The sequence below is a fragment of the Amia ocellicauda genome, chromosome 3 (genome assembly GCF_036373705.1).
Source record: "Amia ocellicauda isolate fAmiCal2 chromosome 3, fAmiCal2.hap1, whole genome shotgun sequence".
Taxonomy (NCBI): Eukaryota; Metazoa; Chordata; class Actinopteri; order Amiiformes; family Amiidae; genus Amia; species Amia ocellicauda.
The window spans coordinates 44,116,409-44,141,506 of record NC_089852.1 but is presented as its reverse complement, the minus strand read 5'-3'; the positions used below and the strand labels follow the sequence as shown (position 1 = coordinate 44,141,506).

Below are 25,098 nucleotides of genomic sequence, written 5' to 3'. Positions count from 1 at the left end.
TTTCCCATTCAGACATTCAGTTTGGAGTTCAGGAGATTGTCTTGACCAGGACCACACCCCTAAATGCATTGAAGCAACTGCCATGTGATTGGTTGGTTAGATAATTGCATTAATGAGAAATTGAACAGGTGTTCCTAATAATCCTTTAGGTGAGTGTATGTATTATGTGTTAAACAGCAGGACTGTGGCTCCAATCTAAAATTGTAGAATGGAGTTCACTGCCGCTGTTCCCAGCTGATGGCGCTTGAGTTTCACTGCCTCATTGTGTATATAGTTCCTTTATTAACACAGTAGAGCTAATGTTGCCCTGCGTTAGCTGGTCTAACCAGCAGTTGTCAACTGCTCCTTTGTTCCATGGGCGGTGCATGAGTTCGGTGTATATAGTTCGTTTGTACAAAATCTAAATTGTCAGCACAATGGAGCTCTTTCACTCTGTACTGTTTAGTTGAGTTGGATGCTCTTGTGCTGCGTGCTGACAGCATGAAGGTCTTGCTGTCACGCGATATGTTTTAATTGTATATTGTTCAGCTCGGCTACTCTCTTGACTAGCCAGCTATGTATTATATTGTATTTGTCTCATTGGGTCTGTGGCCCCACTCCTATTGGGTCAGGGGTCCACTGCCATGATATTGCGTGGAGGCCGCACAAGTGCTTGATTGCCCGTGCCACACACTGTGCAAGTAGATTACGGCCTCGCTCCTAGCTGCACTAGTAGAGTAGCCGGCCTTGCTCTTGTAAGCGGAGGGCGTAACGGTTTTGTTATACAGTAACTCCTCCCCCTGGGGCAGTGCTTCCAACTTGAAAGATAACGATAGGTTGCGTATGCAACCCCGGTTATCTGAAAAAGGATGCCCAAGGGTTGCAAGGTCGCGCGGGAGTCCTGGCTTCCGGCAAAAGAGGACGAACCTGCGCTGACACCACGTTTTATAGAACAGGAAGTGGGAAGGGACCTGTTCTGAGTTACGAGCGCAGGGGCCAATGGCAGCTTTGATAGAGTGACATTGCGATCGGGTTCCTACGGAAGTGCACAGAAATCCCTATCCCTTGGGCAGTGCTTCCTTTTTCAGATACAGTGAGGGAAAACAGTATTTTATCCCCTGCTGATTTTGTATGTTTGCCCACTGACAAGAAATGATCATTCTATAATTGTAATGGTAGGTGTATTTTAACAGTGAGAGACAACAAAAAAATCCAGAAAAACGCATTTCAAAAAAGTTATACATTGATTTGCATGTTAATGAGGGAAATAAGGGAGTGCTCCTAATCTCAGCTCGTTACCTGTATAAAAGACAACTGGGAGCCAGAAATCTTGCTGATTGATAGGGGATCAAATACTTATTTCCTTACCATCCTTAAAAAAGACGACAGTAGTGTAAGAATTCTACACTGTAGTCTTTCTACCTGTGTACCACCCAGTTTTTCTAAAACTACTGTAACAACTTGAGATGCCTTATGCATGCTAATTCCCATATTAGCAACTAAGTCCATATACACATCCCTTCTGTTTCCACATCTGTTTTCCACATATGTTTCGGTCCTGTTCTCTAAGAACTTGTCTAACTCTCCCTTTACTTCTTCATACTCGCACTGCCAGAACAGTAAGCACTTGTTCATCATCCTTTGCAGATTTTATTCTATAATAATTAAGTTTCATGCTCTCTTTTCTTTTACTATGCATCTCTTCCTTTAGCACCTCAATGCTCTGCTCTAAATTAGCATTAGTCAATGCAAGCTGATCTTTCTCCTCCCTAAGCTGAAGTGCTTCTCTCTGCATTTCTTGATTTTTGTCATCTCTATGTCTATTGCTTTTATTGACATTTCTAACACTCGTCCGGGCTAATTTGTCTGAAATCGTTCTCAATTATTTTTCAATTTAATAATCTTCACCTCAGCCTCATAAAACCGAATCCCCCTCTCTTTCCTCTCTGTGTCTATTTAAGAATATACTACTTGAGGCTCAGGAGCAATTTGTACCATAACTTGGCAAATTGAGGACCAAAAAACATTTGCCAAAATGGTTTTATATAAGTATGCAAAAAAATATCAAGAGAAAGAAAATGTTGTATAGCGCATACAAAAGGGATGGAGACGAAACAAAATACATAGAATATGCTCTTGGAGCTAAAACTCATTCAAAGAGCTTTTTTCAATATTACAACAGTAAGGGAGGAAGTGAAACAGATGAAGGGCAAAAATGGAAGTACCTTGGAAAATGAACAAGATGTGGCAAATGTTCTAAATGAGTATTTCACAGAGGTTTTCACAAAAGAAAAAACAGATAACATGTCACAGGTTAACAATCATTCCAATCAAACCGTAAGAGAGTTCAGGATAAATGAGGAGGAGGTACTAAAGGGACTAGCAGAATTAAAAACAAACAAATCACCTGGTCAGATGGGATATTTCCAACACTACTTAAAGAAATGAGGGGAATGATTTATAGGCCGCTAACTCAAGTATTCCAAATGACACTTAGAACAGCGGATGTGCCAACTGACTGGAAGACAGGAAATGTCATACCAATCCACAAGAAAGGGGACAAAACTGAGCCAGGAAATTACAGACCAATCAGTCTCACCTGCATCACTTAAAATGTTGGAAAACATGATTAGACAGAAAATAGAGGAGCATCTTAATGAAAACCATATTCTTGGAGATAGTCAACATGGGTTTAGATGAGGCAGACATGTGTTACTAATTTATTGTAGTTTTTTGAACATGCATCTACAGCTGTAGATCATGTGAAAGCATATGATATGATGTGCTTAGATTTTCAAAAAGATTTTGATAAGGTTCCACACCAAAGACTGATCCTCAAATTGGAAGCTGTAGGCATTCAGGGTAATGTAAGTAGATGGATTATGAACTGGTTGATGTATAGGAAACAGAGGGTGTCGATTAGAGGAGTTGCTTCTAACTGGAGTGAGGTTGTTAGTGGAGTTCCACAGGGATCAGTACTAGGGCCTTTGCTTTTTCTAATCTATATTAATGATCTGGACTATGGGATAGTTAGCAAACTTGTCACATTTGCAGATGATAAGAAAATAGGTGGCTCAGCAGATACAATCTCGGCAGCACAGGTTATTCAAAGGGACTTAGATAATATTCAGTTGTGTGCCGACACCTGGCAGATGAAATTCAATGTGGACAAGTGCATGGTAATACATGCAGGTAACAAAAATGTCCACTATAATTACACTATGGGAGGAATAGAACTAGATGAAGTATCGCATGAGAAAGACCTAGGAGTCTATGTGGACTCCTCACTTTCTCCATCCAAACAATGTGGGGAAGCAATAAAAAAGGCAAACAGAATGTTAGGGTATATTGTCAAAAGTGTAGAATTTAAAACAAGGGCAGTAATGTTCAGACTGTACAATGCGCTAGTTAGACCTCATCTGGATACTGTGTACAGTTCTGGGCTCCACACTTCAAGAAGGATATCGCTGCTCTAGAGGCAGTTCAGTGGAGAGCAACCAGACTTATTCCAGGTCTGAAGGGAATGTCCTGAGAGAAGAGGGAACTGAACCTTTTCACCCTGGAACAGAGGAGACTACGTGGGGACTTGATCCAAGTCTTCAAAATCATGAAAGGCATCGACCACTTCAAACCAGAGGAGCTTTTCCAGATCAGCAGGGACAAACGCACCCGGGGACACAAATGGAAATTCGGTTTCAAGGCATTCAAAATGGAAAACAGGAGACACTTCTTTACACAGAGAGTAGTCACAATCTGGAACAAACTCCCCAACAATGTGGTAATGCTGAAAATGTGGGAACAGTTAAAAATAGGCTGGATAGGATCCTTGGATCACTTAATTATTAATGGACACCAAACGAGCACGATGGGTCAAATGGCCTCCTCTTGATTGTAAACTTTCTTATGTTCTTATGTATTCTGTCTCTTTCATCTGCCAAAGCTTTACATTCTGAGGTCAAATCGTTCACTTTCCTTATCTCTTTTTGTAACCCGTCAACTACAGAATCCACATTTTGCAAGTTAAGCAAATGGCTTTCCGGGCTTCCTGCACCTGCATCTGAAGCCTCACCATCTCCCGAGTCATGCACGATTCTTTCAAACGGCAGTGAGAAACCTATTACCTCTAATTCTGCTCTTCTACTGAATGTTGTATTTCTATACTTCGCTTCCAATTTCTTTACATACTTTAATACCTCACAGCAACCACCGGTATCAGTTATACACCTGCGCTTATTGGCTTTGGTTTTTCACAAAAGCAAGACAATTCCACAACTAGGATTCAGTTTATTGGTCTCCTGTCTGTCATATACATTAATGCATTTTTTATCATAATATGGGCAATAATACAAATGTACACTTCAAATGAGCCCCACAGTCATATGTAACAACAACAAAAAGCATGCATTGACACTTTAAATTAAAAAAGGAAGTAAGAAATACAACATTAAAATTCCAGTCAAACCTGCAGGTCATCATCGCTTATTATAGGATGGAATGTTGGAATGCGCTTCCACTGTTGAGAGGAAATGGCGGTTCGTGTTCGATTTTGTTTTTTCCTCAGAAATAGTTGTGTTAAAGTAAACAAACTTATTTTCTTCCAACTTCCTGACTTCAGGTACAGAAAGGCTGTTAACCTGCTATTGGTGGGGATGTAACCTATCAAATGACACCTTCATCAGGGGTGCTTGTGAAACCACCATTTGGGCTTTGAGCTTTTGGAGAAGGGGAGGGACCGAAAATCTCGGTGCTGCTGTGCCCTGCGAGGCGCTGCTCCTTGTCACTCAATAAGACAAGCTGGCTGTATTGTATTGAGGGTTAAATAAAACCGTTTATTTTAAAAGATGTGTTAGTAAAAATGCAATCTTCATTTGGGTGTTTAAATTGGTGGCGTGATGCCTAGTTTCTTTCTATTGGCTATAAATGTATGGGATCATATGGTAATTGTTGGAACCCGTATGATCAATATTTATGTAACCCTCTTAAGAGGAATTCATTATGAAGTCAGTATATTGAAAGATAATCAATTTACAGTCGGCTGGTTTTACAGAATATGTCCCCTGTTTGTTTGACTGTAGAGCAAGGAGTGGCATAGGAATCAGTCCCTTTTATTTTCTGCAGTCTGTTAAGTCTACCTTATGGAAATGGTCTATATGTTGTGTAGCCCTTTAAGGAAACCCGGTGATTACACTCAAGTTTGGTGTTGGTGCACTTGGGAGAAACGTGAGTTCTGCCATCATGTTTGATGTCTTTTATTTTATTGGATGTTTAATTGATTAGTCCCACCCGCAACATAGCTATGAGTATTCTTATTGGGGAGTCGGGGTGTCTATGGGGCAGAATTGCGAGGAGGGGCTGGGTGAAGATAGTGGAGAGGAGAGTGGAGAAAAATCTTCTCGAAAAGAAAGAGAAAAGAGAAATAATAACCAGTGAAACGTAAGGAGGATTTGTTTATTATCTTTGTAGAAGGATTTATTTTATTTCTGGGTAAAAGATATTTGCAGTTGTAGTTCTGTTCTCCGTTGTACAAGAGACATAGTGACCTAAAAAGATTGAAGGTGCATGTCATTGACAGACTGTTGAGAACAGCATTAGCTAGCACTGAGGAAATCGGTTTGGGTGATTGTGTTTCAATGTTTGTTGCTCTTCAGGGGACACGGGGAGAGTCAAGCACCGACACCAGACAGCCCTGTTGAGCCTCCGGAGCGCTCAGGTCCTCTGGCAATGCTGGAGAGTGCCGCGACCTCCGGACAGTGCACCTAATCACCGGGAGCTTAGGTGCTCCTCCAGCAGCGAGGGAGTGACGGTGATTCGTGGAGGATTGCGGACAGTGTAACGAAGGATCATGAGTACTGATCGAGAGAGAGAGAGATTGAGTTCAGTTACATTTTGCATTGTTGGTTTAGCTCATTTGAGTGAAGCGGCCAGTTTATGTTTCTAAGGCCCCCACGCACTCAAGCAATGACACTGGCCTGCATCGTGGGGGAATGAGAGTGAGAGTGAGGCCCACTTGAAGTGCACTGTTATGTTTTCATGAGAGAAAGGTGAAAAAATGATTGATATATATATATATATATATATAATACTGTATTGTGAGGGAATATTCATTGTTTACAAAGCGTTAATGTGAGTTTATTTTGTAAAGTTCACCTGTTGAATTCTATGCTGCTGGGTATATAGTGTGTAACACGTAGGAGAAGGTTGGAACCTCTCTTAAGTTAATTGAAAGCACACTACTCAGTAATAGTAAAAAAGTATCTATTTTTAATTTTCTTCCTGCCGGTAATTGTTTTACTCACTGCTTGTAAGCAACCGCTCATTAGTTCATTCTTTATTATGCATACCTCTCTCTATCATTTCTTTAAATAAATCCCTTTGGGTTTCTCTTTTGTTTCTACTTCTGCCTGTAATATTTTCCATGTAGAATTAACAGTAGGGGTATAGGAGTAGGACATTCATTATAGTCGAGAAACACCAAGTAATTGAACCTGGTGCTCCACCGTATAGAGTTTAGGTCAAGCTCACCTAAGAGGGCAGGGGGCGCTACATATGTAAGTTATAGATTCTTCTGGAAGAGCAGTAGAATGGTAGCTGTGAGCAGTACACATGCCCTGCTGATGCCTTGTGAAGTCCGAATAAAGCAGTTAGTTCTTTATTAGTATCTGTTAAATACACAACCGATTATTGGCGATGAGGATGGGATCTATTTAAAAGATAAAGAGACTTAAAAGAAAATAAAGTTTATATTTAAAAAATGCAACTTTCGGTAAATCCGATGATTTTCACTTCGAGGAGAGCGAAGAAACGTTTGAAGCTTTAGAGGACAGGCTACAGCAGTTTTTTGAAGCAAATGTCTTGAAAGAAGACGACAAAAAAAAAAAGTCAGTGTTTCTCACCATAGTGGGGCGGAAAACTCACAGAGTTTTAATGGATTTGTGTTCAATGGCCAAACTGAGCGAAAAGACTTTAAAAGAAATACTGGAGGCACTGAGGGGATATTATGTGCCGAAAATAAACTTCATTGCAGAGAGATGCAAGTTCCATGCAAGACACCAGCTAGAAGGTGAGACCATAAGAGAATACATGGCAAGCTTAAAGAAGTTGTCAGGGAATTGCAAATTTGATCAGTTTCTAGATTAAGCCTTAAAAGACTGTTTCATCTGTGGACTAAAAAATGCAGTTAAGAGACCGCCTGTTGAACGCGGCTCACACCAAGGACATGACACTGTCTGATTAATCAATAAAAAAGCTAATCAAAACTTGAGTTTTAAAAATATAATTCTCACATTATAAAAATAAATAAAACTCCAGTTTTTTGTCCAGTTTTTAAACCGTAAAACTTATTTAAATATCCAAAATATAAATAAGCAACACAAAACAAAATATTGAGTTGTACTCGTATAAACTTCACATTATGAAATTAGGACAAAAACATGTTTGTAATAAGATATTAAGCAGCAGAATTTGTTAAAATATCAAAATTATAAATAATAAACAAATGTTACTGTTTGATACAGAGGTAGAATGCAGAAGAAGTGGGAAACTGTCACTGTTCAGTGTTGTTCATGTGAACATGTTTCTTATTCACTCTTCCAAAACTTTTGAATTGGAATGCAAAAATGTCAGCATGTCCACATGCTCCGGGCTGAGGCTGGCTCTCTTTTTGAAGCTATGTTACCTGCAGCAGAGAACAGACGCTCAGGTGGTGTTGAGGTGCTTGGGATACAGCTAATTTTGCCAACGTGGGATATTTATCTTTATTATCTCTCCACCAATCCAAAGGATTTTCTTCCTTGGCTAGGGGCCTCTCAACAAAGTAAGCCAGGACTTAATTTCTTATTTGAGTGTTGAGGTCCTCCTCAGCTTTCTCCTCTCTGCTCTCTTCCTCACTGCTGCCTCCAAACTCAAGGAGTGAGTCAAGCAAAGATGTTGAAGGTTCAGCTTGCTTACTTTTTTGGAAATGCTCCACAAGACATCTTGCAGCTCCAACAGCTCTTGTAATGCCTGTATTCTTTAATGCAGCATTAATCACCAACTGCAAGGTGTGGCCAGTGCAGCGTATACTGGTCCACCCATGTTTCTCCTCCAGTAATTTTGCAGCAGCCACAATGTTAGCACCATTGTTATGTACGATGGCACTAATTTTCTCAGAAGGGATTTCAAACTTGACTGCTACTTCTTCCAACCACTCTGCAATGTTGGTTGAGGTATGTATGTCTTCGAGTGAAATAGTGGTAAGGCAGACAGACGTCATCATCCAGTCATTCCCAATGTAATGGCCAAGGTAAGCTTCAGTGGCAACACATGTCCATATATCAGTAGTTAAAGCCATTCTGCTGTTGGTGGTGTTTATAGCACTCTTAATTTTTTGTAATGCCTCCAGGTACTTCCTCTCCATCAATTTTGTGAAGTGGGTCCTTGAGGGAAGAATGTATCCTGGGTTGAGTATGCTGACCATTTTTTTGAATCCTTCATCTTCCACCATTGACATTGGCCGCATGTCAGTTACCAACATATTCAGGATGGCATCTGTTACAATGGTTGCTTGTTGAGGAGTGCATGGGGGATTTCTCCTCTGAATAAATTCACTCATGGTGAGCTGTTTCTTTCTGAAATAAAAAAACAGCATTTGAGTATGCAAGGAGAAGCAATTTATATGTGAATCAATATTTGCATTGTTTTTAATGATAATTGTTGATGGCAAGTTGACAACCATGATTAATATAAAAAATCTAAATAATATATAATTAATACAACATATTATGTTTTAACATTTTTGTTACATTTGTTTACACAGACATGCTGTTCAGATGTGAAGATATAAACCAAACACATCTAAAATATATAATTCATTTAATTTTGAATAATAATTAATGGATATATAGATAAATTAAATATTGAAAGACTGAAAACAAGCATGTGAACGTAGTAGAGCCGCAGTAGATCGCGTTTGAAAAACATAAAAGTTAATTGTAGTAGATAATGTAGTAGCAAGCTAACAGGCTTGATTAAAAGGACAGGAAGCATTATGCATTAGTGCACAAGTGCATAAGCATTCACTGAAAACCACTAAAAAAAACATAATCTTGTAGTGCTGGTTATTAACTGCGTTTAGATTTAGTGCTTCACTTTGTTCACACCGTTTTAATTTAACCTGTCTGTGGTAGCGCTATTTCAACCCATCTTTATGTTGCGAGCTAGCGGACTGCACAACCTGAAGCTCGAGACAAAATAGATCTAGTGTGACTGTCCCGAAGTTAGTAAACAAAGCTGTTTACACAATAGCATTGAATTAAACCAGACTATACCATTTTCACATCTTCATATAATAATGAAAGATATACAGTTTTTGCTTACCGTGCTGATGTTTCACCTTCATCCGCGACACCAACGTGTTTTCTTTTCATGTGCTTGTTCATCACTGTGGTACTTCCGTGTCACACAAGTTCAGCTTTGTATAACTTGCAGGTTACCACCTTCTTTGCTGCATTTAATGTAAAATGCTCCCATGCCTTAGATGACTTGGGCCGCACACTTTTTTCTGCCGCCGGTTGATCTGTACTCGCTCCCTGTGACCTGAGCAGACCAACTAATCGATAATGACATTCGTTGACCACGATTTTCATTATCGATTTTTATCGATTAGCTGTTGCAGCCCTAGCCGCAAGATTGCCAACCAGGGGAACATGAGTGTGGTCCTGGGAATGAACTGTTTGCTTTAGAGACTACTACTGACGATAGCAAACCATTCTTTGTATATGTAAAGATAAATGATGTAAAGGTGAAAATGGAGCTCGATACGGGGGCCACCATTTCAGTAATCTCGGAGAAAATGTACAACCGTAGATTCAAGAATGTTAAAATGTACCCTGCAGATTGTGTGCTTAGAACATACACAAAAGAGTCTTTAACGTTGATGGATAAAATTGAAGTGAAAGTGTCCTGCAAAAATGAAACACAACTCCTGGAATTATTGGTTGTAAAAGGTGATGGCCCTGCACTGCTCGGTAGCAAATTGGTGACTATGGTCCCAGCTGCCTTGAGATCATTAACAAGATCCTCCCATGTAGTTCTGGGCTGATTCCTCACCGTTCTCATGATCATTGAAACTCCACAAGGTGAGATCTTGCATGGAGCCCCAGACCGATGGAGACTGACAGTTATTTTGTGTTTCTTCCATTTGTGAATAATCGCACCAACTTGTCACCTTCTCACCAAGCTGCTTGGCGATGGTCTTGTAGCCCATTCCAGCCTTGTGTAGGTCTACAATCTTGTCCCTGACATCCTTGGACAGCTCTTTGGTCTTGGCCATGGTGGAGAGTTTGGAATGTGATTGATTGATTGCTTCTGTGGACAGGTGTCTTTTATACAGGTAACGAGCTGAGATTAGGAGCACTCCCTTTAAGAGAGTGCTCCTAATCTCAGCTCGTTCCGGTATAAAAGACACCTGGGAGCCAGAAATCTTGCTAGAGAAAACTATGAAGATTCCATTGGACTGAAGTGGAGTGTTAGCATAATGTTTTCAACATTAATTATCTTTTATACTGAGCATTAATTCTAGTCACTTAATATTAACTTCTCATGTCCAGATTCTGTGTTGGTTCATTTATATTTCTTATAGTGGGACATTGATTATGTCACTACTCATGTAGTGTACCATGTAACATGTGGTGTGGTGTAATCATGGATGTAGTTCACCCAAAATATTGATATGTTAATTGTTACATTAATTCATCAAAAACAAAAAAACTGTCAGTTGATAAAACAGAATAGAGAAAACAATCTATGTTTCATTACCACTGAAATGAAAAATAATATAGGATATTTGTCAGTGGGGTAATTTCATGGAATACAATAGAATCATAATATAATCTTTCACTAAAGCAACTGTGACTGTAATATAAAATTATATTTATTCTGAACAAACATCATAATAATAACAAAGCAATTTTTCAGATTACATGTTTGATCCTGTACTATAAGGCTGATACTAGATACTAGAAGGCTGAAACCTTCCGACTGAAAAACATTGGTATTTTATTCCGGATCTCTTTCGTTTTCAGGCCATAAATAATTGGGTTCATAATGGGGGGAAATATTATGGCAAACATACCAACTATTTTCCTTAACTGGGGTGAAGCCTTCTCAAAACGATATGAAAGAAGTGTCATCAGACCTGTCAGTTCTAAAATGATAAACACCATTAAATGGCTGACACAAGTCTGTATAGCCTTGCTCTTTGCATCAGACTGCTTGTTCTTCAGACATGTCAATAAAATCTGAAGGTATGTATAGAAAACAGCACTTACAAATACCACTTGCACGAAAACTATTATAAACAACCCATAGATGTTATTTAAAGTGGTGTCTGCACAAACCAGTCTCACAAGAGAGGGATTGTCACAGTAAACATTGGAAACAAAGGATCGGCATAGAGGGAACCGAAGAAGCAGAGCGACAAGAATAAGTATCAAAGTGAGGTCCACTACCCAGACCAGTGTGATGATTTTCAGCAGATACACATTTGTCATGATTGCACTGTACCTTAAGGGGTTACATATCGCTACATATCTATCATATGCCATTGCTATCAATATTAGTGCAGAGCCACCAGCGTACATGTGAAAGAAGAAAGCCTGTGTGACACAGGCTAGATAACTTATTGACCTTGAATCCATTAATATCTGTTTCATTAACTGAGGCAAAATGGCAGTAGCTCCCATCAAGTCATTGATGGGTAGATTGATAAGCAACAGGTACATTGGTTCATGTAATCGGTTATCCAGAGCAATTGTGAGAAGGATAACCAGATTACAGAATAGAATAATACAGTAACTTAGCATTCCCAAAATAAATGCTGGGTAGACACCTTCAGGTGGTATAGCAAGGCCTTCCATGGTTAAAACAGTTGAGACTCCAGAAGAGAGGTTATCCATGGCGATGTCCCACAGAAAGGCTGAAAAATTAAATGCCATCGTTAAAATGTAGATTAGGTTCAATTTATGTAATTTGTTACAAATTATGATCCCAATCTCGGCTCGAATCCAGTTCAGATTTACCTACCATGGTCTCGACTAGGCTGCACCTAGTTACCTACGGACTCTCATTTCTCCTGCTGATTGTATTACTGCACTTTTGTAATGCTTTATAATGTTTCTTGTGTAAACTGAAAGTTGCCCTGGATAAGGGCATCTGAAAAGATATCAATACTTATAATAATACAGTACCATTAATTACAGTTACAAACACTGTAATAACACAGTAACAATAATATATAACACCTCACAAATTAAGAACACATTTCCCTATCAGCATTGAGTGATATCAGACAAACCAACACATATCTGATAATTGAAAGGATGCTGCTATCCTGAAATGTATTGCTTTAACTTCTATGAACATTCCTTTAAAAGTTGTTTTAACACTGTATTGTTGAAGTATGATTTATAGAACATATACGAACATATTAAACATATTAAACATATTTATCCCATTAAAACAAGACTTGTTTTAATGTTCATATCTTGCATTGCCTGTGCATCAGTGCAGTGGCAGTTCTGAGGGGGTGGCCAGGGGGGGACAGTGGGAGCCAGTGCCACTGAATCAGTGTTAATTTTGGCAGCTACTTTAGATTTAATTTTAGTCTTACTCTTTTGACTAAAATGCTTATCAATTTTAATCACGTTTTAGTCATTTCATCTTTCATTAGTATTAGTTAATATTAGTCAATTAAAACTCCTGTCATTTTAGTTTAGTTTTAGTCAGTGTAATTTTAGTCCATGCACTTTTCTTTTTTAACTTCATTATCACCATTATGCAATATGTCTGATGGCAGATGTTTACATCAATTAGTGGATGGATGCAAAACATAAACATATTGATTGACTTAATTTGAAATCAGGTCACAAACATTTTAAACTCCATGGCCACAAATTACTGTAATTCACATTCTTTTCAGTTTGAAGTCTCTCTTGAAAATGTGTGTAATAAGAATAGAACAGTATGGAAGCATATAGTGGACTTTATTCAATTGCACAGTTGCATTTTCATTTATTCATGCTTTATTGAGGTCAAAATGCAAATACAATCATGACATTTGTATTTTTATATTCCAGTATGCACATTCGCTGACAATATTAAAATGTCCATTGGCTTTTGCATTAACATATAATGTTCAAACATCTCCCTCGCTCATGAATAAAAGATTGGATGTTTAAAGTGATATAGCATAAGCATATTGTTACCCTCCTAACACACAATGTTGCCACAATTTTATATTAAGTTGCCGGAACGTTGTGTGTCGATCACTCCATCCTCCTCTCCTGCCTCGCTGACCTTGGAATCTCTGGGACTGCTCTCACCTGGTTCTCCTCCTACCTCAGCGACCGGACCCACCAAGTGACATGGCGAGGTTCCTCATCCATCCCCCAACTTCTCACAGGCGTTCCCCAAGGCTCCGTCCTGGGCCCTCTCCTATTTTCTCTCTACACTCACTCCCTGGGCCCCCTCATCGCATCCCATGGTTTCTCCTACCACTTTTACGCTGATGATGCCCAGATCTTCCTGTCTTTTCCCTCTTCTTACCCACTCATCCCCTCTCGCAACTCTTCCTGCTTGTCTGCTATCTCCACCTGGATGCACTCAAACCACCTCAAGCTCAACCTCTCCAAATCGGATCTCCCGTTTTTCCCCCACACTTCCTCACTTTCTGCTGACCTCTCCATCTCGATCCCCTTGGAATCCACCACACTCTCTCCTTCTTCTTCCACTAAAAATCTAAGAGTCACCCTCGATCCTGCGCTCTCCTACACCCAGCATATCACCACGCTGACACGCACCTGCAGATTCTTCCTGAGCAACATACGCTGAATCCGTCCATTCCTCACCGACTACTCGATGCAGCTGCTTGTCCAGTCACTGGTCATCCCCCTGCCTGGACTACTGCAACTCCCTCCTGGCCAATCTGCCTGCAACTACTACCTGCCCGCTCCAGCTCATCCAGAACTCTGCGGTGTCTGATATTCTCTCTGCCCCGATTTACACACGCTACTCCACTGCTCCACTCCCTCCACTGGCTCCCGATAGCGGCACGCATTCAGATTAAGACATTGACCCTCACCTACCACTGTCTCGACCACACTGTACCAAGCTACCTTCAGACACTTGTCTCTCCATACATCCCCTCCAGACCACTGCGGTCTTCCAGTGCCAGAAGACTGACTCTACCTCCTCTCCACTCCCCTTCCTCCAGAGCCGCTCCTTCTCATCCCTGGCTCCTAAATGGTGTAACGACCTTCCCACCAAAGTCAAAACAGCAGAGTCCTTGACCTCATTCCGGCGCTTACTCAAGACACATCTTTTCAGACAGTACTTGTAATATTAGTCCTTTTAATCCCCGTTAGATAGCACTTCATAGCATTTTATCATGCTTCTTGCGTTATTGATTGCTTTCCTTCTTGCTCCCTTTCCTGTAGCCCTTGACTGTGACCCTACATCTTGACAGCACATAGCTTTTACTTTCCAGGATGTATGACCTCACTTACTGCACTTGCCTGTGTAAATTGGAAGTTGTAAAATGTATTATATTTTGAATTGCTATGTTTTATGTAAATTTAATTTGTAATGACTGCTGCGTTTACTTAACTGTATTTTTGCACTTTGTTTTGCACTTATGCTGTAAGTCACCCGGGAAAAGAGTGTCTGCCAAGAAATTAAAATAATAATAATAATAGCTATGTAAGCCCTACTATTGCCAAGCATGAATTGCGCTTCATGTTGTAAGCACTAAACTTGGCTTACTGTACTTATACGTTAACCAACTAGATCCAAACTTTACTAATTACCTGCACTTACCAGTCCTATATACAAAAGAACAATAGGTTGCAAATGCAACCCTGGTTATCTGAAAAAGGAAGCACTGCCCAAGGGAGAGGGGTTTCTCCGCACTTTCGTAGGAACCCAATCAAAACATCACTCTATCAAAGCTGCCATTGGCCCCTGCGCACGTCACTCAGAACAGGTCCCTTCCCTCTTCCTGTTCTATTAAACAGTGCAGGTTCATTCTCTTTTGCCGGGAGCTAGGACTCCTGCACGACCTTGCAAACCTTGGGCAGTGCTTCCTTTTTCAGATCTGCAACTTATTGTTATCTTTCAAGTCGGAAGCACTTCCCAAGGGGGAGGGGTTACTGTATAACAAAACCATCGCAAGGGAGGAGGCAGTGAGCTGATAAGGGAGCCTGATCCAAGGTGTACTGCTAGGGGCCTCAACAACACAACTCCCCTTGGGGCCAAACTGGGCTGTCCAGCAGCGAGGACCGCAGTAACCCTCTTCCGGGGACCATCTGCAATCAGAATATACAAAGCAGGGCTACAGAAGTCAACTCTTTCACCCTCCGCTAACAATAGCAAGGCTGGCTGCTCAACTAGTGCATCTAGGAGTGAGTCCATATATCTACTTCCACAATATATGGCGCGGGCAATCAAGCAACTTGTGCACCTTCCACACATTTACGTGGCAGTGAACCCCTAATCCTGAAGGAGTGGGGCCACAGACCACTGAATTACACACAGCTGGCTAGTCAACGGAGTTGCCACAGATGGACATAACAGTATAAACAGCGTGGCAGCAGGAACATTCATGTTGCCTCCATGCAGCACAGGAAAAATCACGATCACTGAACGGTACAGAGCATCCAGCTCCACTGTGCTGTCATGAGAACTAAACACATCGTGGGGTGCAGGAAGCAAATCATGCACCACCATGTAACACGGGAGCAGTTGTCACCTATTAGCGCAGCTAATGCAGGACAACAGCAGGCTCTACCATGACCATCAAACCATAACATTGCGGTGTGCAGGAAACCGTTCATGCACTCTTCGCATAACATGGGACCATTGGCCACTTGCTCCACTAGCCCAGCTAGGAGAGAGGCCACACCAGCCCTACAATGTTGTACAAATGAACAACAATATACACCGATCAGCCATAACATTATGACCACTGACAGATTAAGTGAATAACACCGATAATCTCGTTATCATGGCACCTGTCAGTGGGTGGGATATATTTGGCAGCAAGTGAACATTTTGTCCTCAAAGTTGATGTGTTAGAAGCAGGAAAAATGGGCAAGCGTAAGGATCTGAGCGACTTTGACAAGGGCCAAATTGTGATGGTTAGACGACTGGGTCAGAACATCTCCAACATCTCCAAAATTGTTGGGTGTTCCCGGGCTGCAGTGGTCAGTACCTATCAAAAGTGGTCCAAGGAAGGAAAAGCGGTGAACCGGAGACAGGGTCATGGGCGGCCAAGGCTCATTGATGCACATGGGGAGCGAAGGCTGGCCCGTGTGGTCCGATCCAACAGACGAGCTACTGTAGCTCAAATTGCTGAAAAAGTGAATGCTGGTTCTGATAGAAAGGTGTCAGAACACACAGTGCATCGCAGTTTGTTGTGTATGGGGCTGCGTAGCTGCAGACCAGTCAGGGTGCCCATGCTGACCCCTGCTGACTGCCTGAAAGTGCCTACAATGGACACGTGAGCATCAGAACTGGACCCCAGAGCAATGGAAGAAGGTGGCCTGGTCTGATTAATCATGAGTTCAAGGTGTTGACTTGGCCTCCAAATTCCCCAGATCTCAATCCAATCGAGCATCTGTGGGATGTGCTTGCCAAACAAGTCCGATCCATGGAGGCTTACAGGACTTAAAGGATCTGCTGCTAACGTCTTGGTGCCAGATACCACAGCACACCTTCAGAGGTCTAGTGGAGTCCATGCCTCGATGGGTCAGGGCTGTTTTAGCGGCAAAAGGGGGACCTACACAATATTAGGCAGGTGGTCATAATGTTATGGCTGATTGGTGTATATAAGGCACTATAAAAACACAGCTATTATTTTTAAAAGGCTCTTCTTGTGAACAAAACTGAAACCGAAAGTGCAGCCGGACCTCCAGTGTGCGGACGGGACAGAATCGGGATTAGCTATCAGTAATAACTAAACACACACAAGACAGAGACGATGTGTAGCGAAAACGGTGGTGAAAAACACTATGAAGTGAGCCAGCCAGCCGAAATACACAGTTTTAATGCTTATTACAAACACAGATACAGAGAGCTTCTGTTCTCGAGTCCAGTGAAATGGCAAAAGAGGATGAACCTACACTGATGTCACTTTTTATAGAACAGGAAGTGGAAGGGACTTGTTCTGAGTGACGTGCGCAGGGGCCAATGGTAGCTTTGATAGAGTGACGTTTCGAACAGGTTCCTACGGAAGTGTGCAGAAACCCCTCCCCCTTGGGCAGTGCTTCCGACTTGAAAGATAACAGGTGTTTAACTTCAAACATTCTGTATCAACTTCACGTTAAGGCCAATACAGTAAACCACATCAAGCGTGTTCAATGTTTAGCGATACACACGCTTGGGTACAATCAGGTCCCATTCTGTTGTGCAGATTTCTGTGGTTCTGCGCAGAGCTGCAGAATCCCAACGATCCTATTGGTGGAGCAGCGCATATCTGAGCATAATTGCGATAATCTGTGCTACATGACCAAGTCAACACATGCATAATTATGATTGGACCATGAAACAGCTCCCTGACCGGTCACCTCACAAAGCACTGTGATTTATGTCCATTAACCTTGTGTTTAATTTTTGTTTAGTCAACTAAAATCAGAAGGCATTTATTTTTAGTTATCGTTTTTTCCCCACAGTAGTTTGTCTTGTTATCGTCATAGTTATTATCACTGAAAATAGGTTGTTGACGAATATTTTTCATCTTAGTTTTCCTTGACGAAATTAACACTGCTGTGCATGTTTTTTTTTCATTCTGAAGTGCAATTTGAAATAATTTCTAAGTATTCTGACAAATGTCTTCAAAGCAAACAATAATATTTAAAGATGACAAGCCAAAAACAATTCTATGTGCTCAACTGAATCTATCACTCAGAGTGAACAGCTGAGGAGATTTCAAGCATTGTGGTTATTTCTAAGCCATGTATCCTTCAAAGTAAAATTATCTGTTCAAATCTGTAGAAACCATAATCAATACTGAGTGGGATAACTTAAAAGTATGTTAAAATAATCCATGTTATCAGATTAAAATGATATGTTTTGCTGTTTTTCAGAACACCACAAATACACTCACAAATAAAACTGTTCTTATTTAATGATGTTATGTCATTATTTAATCAGAAGTCTACATTAAGCAAAACCAATAAAATAACAAGCAGTTGACATCATTCAATTTACTGGCTTTTATGCTTAAGAAGTTGAATTAATGATCATTCGTATATTATATAGTACTTACCTAATGATAAAATAGTCTTGCTTTCAGTTCCGCATGCAGAGTCATCTCTCAGTGAATACTCTTTTAGTGTCTGTGGCTGAGCCACGCTGATTTGTTATACATAACAGTGACACGTCAACTCCACAGAGATTATACAATTAAAAGCAATTATGATGATGAAGGCAGCTATATATAAACAATGAATCATGTATGCCACCATGAGACAATGTTTTTCATGAATAGCACTGTGGGATTAAAATTGTATAATTGCATTTGAGGGATTTTATTAGCACACGGGATCTCTCTTATCAGTGTATGTAGGAATGGTTTTGTTTGTTTGTTCTACCCCTGGTTCACAGTGCTGTTTCTTAACCACTGTGCCAATGGAGACTAGTATTAAAGTGTTTTAAGTAGCCTACAGCCACCACTTAATTAGTTGTATATGGCTCCACTATTGGACTTTTGGAAATTTGGAAATAATAAGAAATAAGAACAAATTTGTGCGTGTGTATGTATAAGGGGCATGCAGACGGGGGGTGCCAGGGTGGCACAAGCAACTGCCCCTTTCCTATCCCCTGCTCTGGTGGTGCACGTCACTGATATATGTTTGTTCTTTGGCTCTATGATAAGTGAATGCACTCATGGTTACATTAGCTCATGTGGTGAACGTATGAGGCGGCGAATTGTATCTGTGTGAGGCCGGTCACCCTGCACCATATCTTCACCTAAATCAGGGTTGCTGTTGCCCGGTGTACATTGCAACATTACTGTCCAAATTATTATTATTATTATTATTATTATTATTATTATTTTTATTGCTTAGCAGACACCCTTATCTAGGGCGACTTAAAAAACATAAGAGCATTATAAAAGTGCAATACAGTCTAAAATTACAGATCAAAACTACAAATTACACAAAGTTCAAAATATGTATGTATGTATTGTAATTCTGTAAAAAAATAAAAATAAACTTGTTCTGCTGCAGCACACATACAACCATAAATAAAAACAGACAGCCCCATTGTTGGCTAAGCGTTGGAATGTCGCTGTCCAGGAGTAGAAAGGCCAGGTCAGGGAGCCTTTGTGACTTTTTAGCCCCTAAAGCAGTTGGTAACATAAATAATAAAACTTGCAGACAAATGGTATAAAATACATGAGCTGTGTGAAACAACAAATCAGTAAGTTTTAATTAAACATATAGTCAAACAACTAATACATATCACCCCCTGCTTCTTGAGACTAGAAAAAGGATTTAAACCTCTCAAACTGGAAGAACAAGCCACTCACTCTTGAATTCAGCTACACTTATTTGAGACTAAATTAAAAATTATGGGGGGAGAGTAAGTTTCCCAATATAGCTTGTACACTAAGGTGTAACTATGGCTCATTCTCTTTAATGCCTGAGAAATCTATCTATCAACCTATTTTATAACATTACAGACAATGGCGAGTGTCATATTTTGAATAATGCACTTCAGTGCTGTATGGTCTAAACTCTAGAGAATCGGGTTCAATCAGACTTAATAGCAAATCAAGGTCCTTAACTGTGTCACAATCTTTCAGGGAAACCATTTCGATGCTACTTATTCTTAAAATTACTAATTTGTTCAATATCTTAGTCATTTATTTTTTAACAGTTTTAAGGTGTAAGCTTTACACTTTCAAATTAGTTATTTTTAGTATCAACATTTAGAAAGCTTAATTTGTCTTTAACCCCCCCAAACATTTATTTCTAAATAGGTCGTTAGTTGGTCAATGTATGCACCCCATACACTTGGTTTGAAATAAATAATAGTGGAATTCATCTTTTAAACTACACTTTTTCTTGTATCCATACCTCTTGTTTACTAATCTTGTGAAGTAATAATACCATTTACAAAACAAAACCATAGAAAGAACTAAAAAAATAACTACAATAATGATAATAATCATCAATTAAAAGGCATCTTACCATTTTCCAGTGTTTCTGAACATCCTTAACCACCTTAATGCTTCAGCGTCATACAACTAAAATAAATAAATAAACAAATAAATAAATAGCCAGATCCTGTGCATTTATACAGTTTTATGTTACATTTTACTTTTCTGTCTTCTGTTAAGCAATCGTTGCATGGTGAAACGGACTGTTTGGATAACAGCGAAAAAGCTCAGCATAGAAAGGAGGCTGTGGTCTACCTATGGGGGTCAGCTTCCTAGCAGGTTGTAACCTTTTGGTCTCAACAGCCTGGTGTGAGCAGAGGCATCCCCCTATTCTCTGCTCTGCTCTGTCTGTCTATTTACATTTTGGTCACCCTATCTAAGATGGACTTCATTCTGCTTTCTACAAAGAGTTATCGGATTCTACCCCGTTTATTTATTTTGAACAGTTAAGTGTACACAGCTTAAGTGGCAGACCCTGATCAAAGTGGAGAGACGGGTCCGTGCACTGAGATGGCCCGTGTGCTATGAGGATGTTGCAGAGACATAAGATGAAAGGGACATATTTTAGTTTGAGATGTATCCTTTATAATTTTTTAATAGCCTACAAAACAAATGTGATAGGATGTTGTGCTACACCTGTATAGAAAATCCATCAGCCGTTAACTTGTCTGAATATAATTGCCTCAACCTCATTTACAACATATTGCAGACTGTTAGAAAGAGAGAGCAAATGGCTAAAGGTTGCTCTTGAAACAGAGAAGGAAATAGAGACTTGTGAAGAAGTCTTAGTTCCGACCCTAGCCCCTGCACTGACACTTAAGCTCCTCTTCAGGTAACCTCGGAGTAAATATTTTAAATGACCACAAGCACCCATAGCCCGCTACAAAACTACTCACATTCTGTGACATTTTAATACATCGTATTACCTATTTCTGTTTGCTGCATATTTTTTGTTACTGATAATGATTGAGCTGTAGAAAAGATGTTTTATAAAACTTTTAAAAGAACTATACATCTGTTGCGAGATACAATTTTTGACAATCACAAATCGATACATTGAAGAACCTTGAATTGTTTGCTGTACATGTTTCACTACAACTGGACACTACTTAGATATACACTCACCTAAAGGATTATTAGGAACACCTGTTCAATTTCTCATTAATGCAATTATCTAATCAACCAATCACATGGCAGTTGCTTCAATGCATTTAGGGGTGTGGTCCTGGTCAAGACAATCTACTGAACTCCAAACTGAATGTCTGAATGGGAAAGAAAGGTGATTTAAGCAATTTTGAGCGTGGCATGGTTGTTGATGCCAGACGGGCCGGTCTGAGTATTTCACAATTTGCTCAGTTACTGGGATTTTCACGCACAACCATTTCTAGGGTTTACAAAGAATGGTGTGAAAAGGGAAAAACATCCAGTATGCGGCAGTCCTGTGGGCGAAAATGCCTTGTTGATGCTAGAGGTCAGAGGAGAATGGGCCGACTGATTCAAGCTGATAGAAGAGCAACTTTGACTGAAATAACCACTCGTTACAACCGAGGTATGCAGCAAAGCATTTGTGAAGCCACAACACGTACAACCTTGAGGCGGATGGGCTACAACAGCAGAAGACCCCACCGGGTACCACTCATCTCCACTACAAATAGGAAAAAGAGGCTACAATTTGCACAAGCTCACCAAAATTGGACAGTTGAAGACTGGAAAAATGTTGCCTGGTCTGATGAGTCTCGATTTCTGTTTAGAAATTCAGATGGTAGAGTCAGAATTTGGCGTAAACAGAATGAGAACATGGATCCATCATGCCTTGTTACCACTGTGCAGGCTGGTGGTGGTGGTGTAATGGTGTGGGGGATGTTTTCTTGGCACACTTTAGGCCCCTTAGTGCCAATTGGGCATCGTTTAAATGCCACGGCCTACCTGAGCATTGTTTCTGACCATGTCCATCCCTTTATGACCACCATGTACCCATCCTCTGATGGGTACTTCCAGCAGGATAATGCACCATGTCACAAAGGTCGAATCATTTCAAATTGGTTTCTTGAACATGACAATGAGTTCACTGCACTAAACTGGCCCCCACAGTCACCAGATCTCAACCCAATTGAGCATCTTTGGGATGTGGTGGAACGGGAGCTTCGTGCCCTGGATGTGCATCCCACAAATCTCCATCAACTGCAAGATGCTATCCTATCAATATGGGCCAACATTTCTAAAGAATGCTTTCAGCACCTTGTTGAATCAATGCCACGTAGAATTAAGGCAGTTCTGAAGGCGAAAGGGGGTCAAACACAGTATTAGTATGGTGTTCCTAATAATCCTTTAGGTGAGTGTAGACAATAACTACAGAACTAGACAATTGAAGTGAAATACAGCTTGTGTCTAGCCTATCTGCCCAATACACACTCACCTAAAGGATTATTAGGAACACCATACTAATACTGTGTTTGACCCCCTTTCGCCTTCAGAACTGCCTTAATTCTACGTGGCATTGATTCAACAAGGTGCTGAAAGCATTCTTTAGAAATGTTGGCCCATATTGATAGGATAGCATCTTGCAGTTGATGGAGATTTGTGGGATGCACATCCAGGGCACGAAGCTCCCGTTCCACCACATCCCAAAGATGCTCTATTGGGTTGAGATCTGGTGACTGTGGGGGCCAGTTTAGTACAGTGAACTCATTGTCATGTTCAAGAAACCAATTTGAAATGATTCGACCTTTGTGACATGGTGCATTATCCTGCTGGAAGTAGCCATCAGAGGAAGGGTACATGGTGGTCATAAAGGGATGGACATGGTCAGAAACAATGCTCAGGTAGGCCGTGGCATTTAAACGATGCCCAATTGGCACTAAGGGGCCTAAAGTGTGCCAAGAAAACATCCCCCACACCATTACACCACCACCACCAGCCTGCACAGTGGTAACAAGGCATGATGGATCCATGTTCTCATTCTGTTTACGCCAAATTCTGACTCTACCATCTGAATGTCTCAACAGAAATCGAGACTCATCAGACCAGGCTTGTGCAAATTGTAGCCTCTTTATCCTATTTGTAGTGGAGATGAGTGGTACCTGGTGGGGTCTTCTGCTGTTGTAGCCCATCCGCCTCAAGGCTGTACGTGTTGTGGCTTCACAAATGCTTTGCTGCATACCTCGGTTGTAACGAGTGGTTATTTCAGTCAAAGTTGTTCTTCTATCAGCTTGAATCAGTCGGCCCATTCTCCTCTGACCTCTAGCATCAACAAGGCATTTTCGCCCACAGGACTGCCGCATACTGGATGTTTTTCCCTTTTCACACCATTCTTTGTAAACCCTAGAAATGGTTGTGCGTGAAAATCCCAGTAACTGAGCAGATTGTGAAATACTCAGACCGGCTTGTCTGGCACCAACAACCATGCCACGCTCAAAATTGCTTAAATCACCTTTCTTTCCCATTCGGACATTCAGTTTGGAGTTCAGGAGATTGTCTTGACCAGGACCACACCCCTAAATGCATTGAAGCAACTGCCATGTGATTGGTTGGTTAGATAATTGCATTAATGAGAAATTCAACAGGTGTTCCTAATAATCCTTTAGGTGAGTGTAGGCCTTCTCTCTGTTTAATTAAGACTTTAATCACATTTTCATTTATTTATTTTTAAATGAAGAATTGGAAAAGTAGAAGCATTTCTTGCAATTATAATGCATCCTTTGCAAAACAGAACATATTTTAGAAAAGTTATGGTCTTATGTTACTCTAATGTAGATCAGAATGACCCCTGTCAGTGTACATGAGAGGGGCACCAGTATTGTACAGGTTTTGTGGTCAGTAATTGGGGCAGTGGGCGCCCAGATGACCTACTCCGAAGCCCCTTCTCCGGACAGTGTGATTGGTGCCAGAGGCCTTGAGGCTCATGACTTTTTTGAATGACTGTGTAAGCCCTTTGTGTGAAATACATAAACTTTGTAAGTGCAAAACTAAAATTAAATAGTAATAAAACCTTCAAATATTTGCCCATGTCAGTTTTGGATTTATAATATCCTTTTCCTCCTAGTATTTTATTTTTGTATTAACCTACTGTAAAACCCACATGTATCTTTGCCTACCTCATTCTCTCTGTTTATTTTCTATTTCTATCTCTGCCTCTATTTTCTGCAGCTGTTTGTTTTGCAGGGGAAAAGCAACAACAAAACAATGTGTAAGTTATCTTACTAACGACTCTAGTGCTTGATTCCCACGTGAGCCGGTTTGACTCCCGGGTGACACTCTCCGTCCCTCTGTGTTAATCTTTCACTGTTGCCTCTATGAATGCAGCTCCTTCTCATCTACCGAGTTACCTGTGTAAACATATATATTCTATGATTTATTAAGCCAGCTTATTACATTTAATTTACTTAACAGGGTATTGCAAACATGTGCTTAAAACTAGACAATTATATTTACTTAATCTTTACATTTAACTTTTCTTTTAATAACCATTTTTTATTTAGCTGAAAATAAATACATAATAATAGGCTGAAGTTACATTCCTTACATTTACACATATAGTATTGTAACGGGTTGGGGGGCCCGTCCCAAGAAAAGTCTGTATGTAGGCGGGGTCTGGTCTTGAAACACACAGTAGGAAGGCAGGCAAAGGGTACAAAACAGGCTTGCTGTTGTTTTATTGCTTCCCTAAATGGCAGGCACAGTGTCAAAAAGCAAAACAAAACCTAGCTCTGTCCGAGCACTAACTAAACGTAAACAATCCCTAACTACAAAACAAACAATAATGGAGCTGAACACCGGGCAAACAGAAGCACGACAAGGGCAAGGCAGGTTCGTAGTCACAGTCCGTAATCAAAGTTCGTTACCAATGGGAGGTTGTCAGACAGTCCAGGGTTTAAGAGGGAGAATGGTCCACGTCCAGAAAAAGGGTCGTAAGCCAGTGAATC

At 40.5% G+C, this 25,098-nt stretch overlaps 1 protein-coding gene across 1 annotated transcript; it reads right to left on the bottom strand.

Moving 5' to 3' along the window:
• Positions 1-10,973: 10,973 nt before the first annotated feature.
• On the bottom strand, positions 10,974-11,912 carry LOC136747156 (olfactory receptor 52K2-like). Its single transcript, XM_066700108.1, has one exon. The coding sequence runs from the start codon at positions 11,910-11,912 to the stop codon at positions 10,974-10,976; it is 939 nt and encodes a 312-aa protein (XP_066556205.1).
• Positions 11,913-25,098: the final 13,186 nt, after the last annotated feature.